The sequence below is a fragment of the Tachysurus fulvidraco genome, chromosome 8 (genome assembly GCF_022655615.1).
Source record: "Tachysurus fulvidraco isolate hzauxx_2018 chromosome 8, HZAU_PFXX_2.0, whole genome shotgun sequence".
NCBI classification, from domain to species: Eukaryota; Metazoa; Chordata; class Actinopteri; order Siluriformes; family Bagridae; genus Tachysurus; species Tachysurus fulvidraco.
This window is the reverse complement of record NC_062525.1, coordinates 6,400,193-6,407,922: the sequence shown is the minus strand read 5'-3', so window position 1 is coordinate 6,407,922 and position 7,730 is coordinate 6,400,193. Positions and strand designations below refer to the sequence as shown.

Genomic DNA, 7,730 nt, shown 5'->3' with positions numbered 1-7,730 from the left:
AATCGCTAAGAACATTTTAAAATCCAGCAGCTCCTTCATGTGTCAATGTTAAAATCAGGCATGGCAATTAACTGGAGTCAACCACTTTTTTAAGTGTGTAGTAAAACTTGAGTAAAATCTGTAAGTGATACTGTTAGTTTCTCATTTGAAAATACAGAACCACTAAAGTGACATGTTTTTTTTTAATAAGGTGCGGCTACATACTAAGTCATGGTCATGAATATTGTGGAACCCACAGCTTAATACACTCCTTATACTGTACAGTAGGTGGCCTCCAACTTAATACTTAGTGCAAACGAGTGAGAGTCTATATGCTTTTATTAATTTGATGAATGTATATCCATGTCACAATGCTATGACTCCAGCTCTTGATTTCGAGGTTGGACTAAAGTGTAATATTGTAATAACCAGACATCCCTATGTGGAAGTTTGCAACTGTGGCCACACCAGTTTAAATGTTTTCGTCTCCCATATCAATGTTCACTGCAAAAGTCACCATACAGTAAGTTAAATGCTGAACTGTTGAGTTGAGGCTCAAATGGTTAATGCTCTGGGTTGTCGATCCGATTGGATCAGAAGATTGGAGTTATGTTCGACCCTTGTGTAAGGCCCTTAACTCTCTCTTCTCCACGGGTTCTGTACCAAGGCTGTCCAAGTACTCTGACCCAAATACGAAACAACCTGGAATATAGGGATATGTTAGCTCAGTGGTTAAGGTGTTGGACTATTGATCAGTAAGGTGTGATTTTGAATCTAAAGACCACCAAGCTGCCACTTCTGGGCCCGTTTCAATCTCTGTACAAAGCTCTTAACCTTCAAGCTGTATAAATGAAATAAATGTAAGTCACTGTGGATAAGGGTGTGTGGTAAATACCATAAATTTGTAATGTTTTTCACCTCAATGGCTTCCCACAATTCTGTAGACTCTAGCAAAAATGTCATCTTCATCCTCCATGTGTCATGCATTTATTTTTAAATGTATAACAATAAAACTCAGGCTTGCTCATATAACAACTTAAACACGAGGCTTTAATCATCTTCAACGCACCTGAAAAGACACTGGGAATCTTGGACAAAAAACTCTTCACTGTTCGAATGGGAATGCCATTCTTTTCGTCCTGCATTCGAGCGATAATATCCTCCATCTGCAGGAAGAGAAAAGGAGAGGATATGTAAAGAACTGATATCTGAGTAGCAGAGTAGACAACAGTGAGAGGAATAGTGAAGGAGAGAAGAGAAGAGAAGAGAAGAGAAGAGAAGGAATAATTCCAGAGGGTTTTATAGTATCACGTTATTAACAATCAAGATAATTACCACTTCTTAATTAAGGTTCTTTTCTGCGTAATCACAGGATAATTTCTCTCCATAATTATATGGACTCATTCAGCACATTTGTTTTGCATGGCTGGAATTAACAGCTCACTCGTCAGTGGAGAAACATACGTTATACAACTGCACATTTACATTCGTTCTTATTTTCTTAGGTTTTGGTTAAACCCAAGTGATAAGTCAAACAGGCACTGAATAAGAAATATAATAACTTTCATGACGATGAATTATAATTTCCAGTGCTGTAACATCACAGACCATCACAGATCCCTGTGGTTCCCTGAACCCAACTTTGTGAACTTCACTATTACGTTTGAGATACATTTGTGAGCATTCGATAGGCTTGTTGCCTTCACATACAGTAGACGTCCTTTTGTCAGGGTTTGATTGGCTTACATGAATGAGTCATTAATTCATTTCACTGATATGATTAGCCACTTTTAGATGTAAAGGTGTGTGACACACACACACACACACACACACACACACACACACACACACACACACACACACACACACACACACACACACACACACACACACAGCTACAGCTGTCCTAACTGCTTAAAAATGCATACTTGCTGCTCTCAGTTCACATGAAACCTGCCAATTGGACAAAATCAAACCGTTCTGATGACCACACCAGCACTGAAGCCATTATTGTTTCATGAATTGAGGCAGAGTCAGGGCATGGACACACACACACACACACACACACACACACACACACACACACACACACACACACACACACACACACACACACACACACATACACACATACACACACACACATGCACACAGTTTTTTGTGTCATCTTATTCAACACATGTATGAGACTGGACACAAGACAAATCGTTTCAATCTCTGTACACTTTTTAGAGATTAACTTTTTCACCCCTTTGTATTTAATCACACTCAGTCACTGAACACCTTTTCGCTGCTTCAGGTGAGCACTGCAGGGATAATGGCTTAGTCTGAACAAGCAACCATGGACCCAAGAATGCCCTTTCACCCTGTGTTCCAGCTAACAATTCCCAATATTCTGAACAATCTGGTTTTAGGAACCTTTATTTACAACATCACATCATCCGTTCAAATGTTTTTGGATGTCTGAAGAACATTTTTATATAACATACTGTAATAATATCCATGTTTGTATATGTATGTTATAGTAATAAGCAAAATAGTTGTTTTCCAGTTTGTTTGCTCTTAAATAAATCGTTTTTTCAAGTCAAAACAGCCATGAAAATTTAAATTCAGATATTTGAAATTCTGCTTGTGTCTACCATTGAAAATAAATGCAAGCTAGTTTGCTAGCTAGATAAGTAATCTATAAAAAAAACAACATGAAATTCCACAGCAATGAAATTCAATTACTTAACCGAGCAAAAATCATTAAAATACCGAACACCTAAGACTTGATCTGCTGAATTTATTACAAAAATAAAAATAAAAGCCAAATAAAATACCAGATTAGTAGACTAAGAATCATACGTTTTAAACTGTCCATCTAAAAAAAGCTAACCCTGGAAAATTATTTCACGCTAATTTCACTTAAATTTATTAAAGCAAGGAAGCAGGTGGCAGGACAACATGTTCCTTTTACTTTTCACATCTAAGACTAAGCGGAGTCATAAAGATTCATGCTTTTTTTTTTTTTTTTGTATTTTCTTTTAGGTGACTCTGTCTCATGTTTCCTTATCTAATCTTTCACATTTAGACCACACAAGAGGACGACGGAGATCACGTCTGCTTTTGAAACGACTCATAGATTAGTGTTCCCGATGCTCCAACCTGCCTCATTCAACTCGCTCAGGCAATTAACAAGCTGTTTGTGAACTGAATCAGGTGTGGCAGAACTGATAAAACTCTCATTATTGTTTACAAAATGAAATAATAAAAAAATACAAATGTTGATTGGTTTTCTGAAACAACAGTGATGAATTTCAAGGTACATTCTCCTACTAAAACTCTTCAAATGAATAAATAATACAATTTAATGACTATCTGCCATTTTTTATTTTTAGCTTACAAGTTGTTTTTTTTAATTCTTTTAAAATAAAGTATAGAATTAATGGCAAAAACAATAGACATTAAAATCCTGTGATTTTGAGTTTTTTTAATGCTACAATCAGCACAAAGTCTCGGATCGGCTGTGCTTAAAGAATCGGTCACGCTGCCGTGACACAGTAGTCGTTTATTTTATATGCACTAATATGAAGCTAATATATTCACACTGTTTATTAATTCCTATTTGTGTACAGTATATTGAGTCTATCTAGCAATCCGTCTAATAAAATGCTTTTTTTTTTTTTTACTATGAACTGTGCAGATTAATTTCCCTTACTTCATTCATTTTCTACCGCTTATCCGAACTCTTCGGGTCACGGGGAGCCTGTGCCTATCTCAGGTGTCTTCGGGCATCGAGGCAGGATACACCCTGGACAGAGTGCCAACCCATCGCAGGGGACACACACACACACACACTCTCATTCACTCACACACTACGGACATTTTCCAGAGATGCCAATCAACCTACCATGCATGTCTTTGGACCGGGGGAGGAAACTGGAGAACATGCAAACTCCACACACACAAGGCGGAGGCGGGAATCGAACCCCCAACCCTGGAGGTGTGAGGTGAACATGCTAACCACTAAGCCACCATTCCCCCTCTCTCACTTTATCTCTGCTAAATATATACAAAGCTCTACACTGATTCACTGCAATGAACTCCCTTTTATCAGTACCGTAGTTTTCTGTTCTACCGGTGGAATGGAAATCAACTTATTTTCAACTTATATACTTTTCAATCAGTATAAAGATATGAATTATTTTCTGGCTGCAAGTCTGATATATAATGAGTTTAGATTTCAGTGTGAGACGTGTGTTTTTCCCTCTGTTGATAACCTTACACAGCATTTTAATGGTTGTAGAAAATGCATTCAAATATATGATGCTTATAAACAAGCATCACAGAGAGCAGGAAATGGGTTTGATATTGTCAGTTACTTTGAAGATTAAAGAAACATTTGTGTGATTTCATTTATTTAATTTTTTATTATTATTTTTTTTATGAATATATTGCCCCTAGTATCTATGGATATCTATGGATATCTATGACGTGACATACAGCTAAGTATGGTGTCCCTGCATTTAACCCATCCAAAGTGCACACACACACCGTGAACACACACCCGGAGCAGTCGGGCATCCATTTTATGCTGCGGCGCCCGGGGAACTAGTAGGCTAGTTAAAACTAGTCTAGAAGTTGTGTTTCGCTTCATGAAGATTTTGGACCTTCAGTGAGAAAAGGTTAACTCTGCAAGGATCTCAAGGCACCAAGAGACCAAGAGCAGGAGGGCTGGATTCAGCTCGATGAAGATTTCAGACATTCAGAAGTTTTTCCTCACCACAGTCACCTCAGTCACCTCAGGCTTGTTCATCGGGGTTAAATACAAACACATTAAAATACAAATCTAATATTAATCTCGAATTTTTTTGTACTATATATCTTATGTTCTGTAAAGTTGCTTTGATACAATATCCTTTGTCAAAAATGCTACAGCAATGAAATTGAATAAAAAAAATGACATTTAAACTACAAATTCTTAAAAAATGTTAGAGCTATAGGAATTATATACATAAATCCACTGACTGACGTGAAGAAAACCCCACTAATTAATGTTTATGCAGCAATATCCTGCACACTCATCATAAGTCTCTTCTACAGCAAAACACCTCTTAAATGCAAAATGAAGCAAACACATGCAACTATAACACACACACACACACACACACACACACACACACACACACACACACACACACACACACACACACACACACACACACACACACACACACACACACACACACACACACACATAAATTATTGAGTAATAAACAGAATCCCTCATGCTCTTGACAGTTTAAACACAAGTGGGCTGTTTGAGTGACTCATCCTCCTCCGTGTTAGTCTGATGCAACGTTAATGGCTTTGGCATCAGGAAGACTCACAAGTGTTTAATCACACATCACTTACCTGCATTATAAATATTAAACAGCCTCTTTATCTCTGTGATTAAGGCTCGAACATATTGTTTATCTCTTTAGCGTAACATGATACTCGATTTCCGCTTCGCTTAAAGAAACATTGGACTGTTTTCTTGATCTAATCGCTAGCTACGACACAAATTTATCGTATGTCTGATTACCCCAGATGTGATTTTGGACATGTTTCTGTGTGATGAGAATGAAATGCAAATCTGATTAGATCAAAAATGGTGTTTAGACTCCCATTATATTTGTGAGTAGAAGATTTTTCCAAGTCGCGTTTCAGAAATTGAAATTACTGTCTGAGATAATCGACCGAGCCGTAGAGAGCTGAATTATTATAAATGATGTGAGATTTGCCAGCGGATTACAGAGTTTCTGAGATGTAAATGATTTTCTTTTAGAGTTAAGTAAAGTAAAACTAAGAGTTTTACTAAGTAAAGTGCTTATGTAGTAATAAAATGACTTGAACTACTGTAGCTAACAACAGCGGTTAACGTGGTTAATCTCAGTTAGGAAATCTCAACATCTAGTCATTGAGGCTTAATGTTTATTACAGAGCCTTATAAACAGCAATTTCCACCAAATGTATGAAAATTGAGGCTACATTGCTTGACAAGAGCAACTAAAGAAAACTAATGATAACTAAATTGTTAGATAAAGATGGACAGCTACGTAGATAGATAGATAGATAGATAGATAGATAGATAGATAGATAGATAGATAGATAGATAGATAGATAGATAGATAGATAGATAGATAGATTGTAGATATACTACTGTAGATATATCTACAGTAGTAGTCAAGAATATTATAAATATTAATGAATCTGACCTAGCAGCCTAGTCCAAAAAAAAAAACTGTCGGATTTTCTCTATATTAGCAGCCTTGAACAGTATATAAAATGAAAATATAAACACACACACACACACACACACACACACACACACACACACACACACACACACACACACACACACACACACACACACACACACACACACACACACACACACACACACACACACACACATCCATTACTACTTGAAGATATATGGATTTGAAGACACACTCACTGGTTTTCATAGACTAAATATCACTTCACTTCTTCTGTGGTCTACATTCTGCAGACTGAACATATTGATTTTATCCATCAGCCGATATATAATTCATGCCTTATGGAAAGAAAGATAATTTATTGACCCAGTTTTCTTACAAAAGCACTTAAGAATATAACCCATAAGTAGACTAACATGGGAATAGTGGAAAATAAATACAACATAAGAATAGATTAGGAAACAAACTGTAATAATAAAGTTTTTTAAAGTGTTTATAACACTTTACTTACATGTAAAAGGAATTTGACTCTAAAATGAACCTAGGAATCTACCTAGGAACCTATGAAAACTATGAGAATGAACATCAAAATATTAGAAACTAAGAAATTTAAAGGAAAGAAAGAAAGAAGGAAAGAGTAACTGTATAATAGTGCAGGACGTGCAAAATTGAACAAGTGCCAATGATAAAATACAAATGCTACATGCATTGCAGAAGAAATATTAACTGTACCTTAGTGTAGGTTGTGCAAAAAAAGTGGAGTGGTGTAAATGCTCACATTTTGAGGTAGTAAGATGCAGTACAGCATCTGAGTAGTGTACGTTAATGTCCAAGGAGGCAAGAGGCAGTCTATGCAAGACTTTGTTTTGTCATATCTACATTACAGCTTAGTGAAATTCTTTCTTCACGTATCCCAACTTTGGAGGTTGGGGTCAGAGCGCAGGGTTAGCCATGTGTAGCCATACAGTTTCCCTGGATCAGAGAGGGTTAAGGGCCTTGCTCAAGGGAACAACATTAGCAGGTTGGCAATGGTATTGCTTGAACCCTGATCAACAGCCTATATTTTATTAACATATTCAATTAACCTATAGTAACTCAATTGCAGGGACTTGTATAGCATCTGTGCCACAGTAATCTAAGTCTAATAGCAATCAAATTAAAAATATGTTTCTTTCTATCAAATTGTCAGCAATTTGTCATGGCGGGTAAGTTCTTCATCAAGGACAAGTCTTCAGGACAGATAGAAGATGCCGATCTGTATTTTTCTGTTTGCTTGTCTGTTTTTATTCATTTTAAGAGAGATACATTTAAAGAGGCTGAAGGACTCTGTCGACTTTGTCGAAATTGTCGACTTCGGTGTGTGGTCTCTTCATGCTGGGCCTCATCACATCACATTGTCTTTGAATTATTTTCCTATATTAGCGTGACTCAAAATATTTTATTCTTTAATTTCCTTTAGCATCATTTCTAAGTTATCACACAGGTCTGTATGTAAATAAAATTCCA

General features: G+C 36.6%; 1 protein-coding gene across 3 annotated transcripts in view; it reads right to left on the bottom strand.

Moving 5' to 3' along the window:
• rgs7b (regulator of G protein signaling 7b) overlaps window positions 1-7,730 on the bottom strand; it is a 97,993-nt gene that overhangs the window by 45,004 nt on the left and 45,259 nt on the right. For all 3 annotated transcript variants that reach the window (XM_047817915.1, XM_027132719.2, XM_047817916.1), the window contains exon 3: window positions 1,049-1,145. In XM_047817915.1, the coding sequence (XP_047673871.1) occupies window positions 1,049-1,145 (97 nt within the window). The remainder of the gene's footprint in view (window positions 1-1,048; window positions 1,146-7,730) is intronic.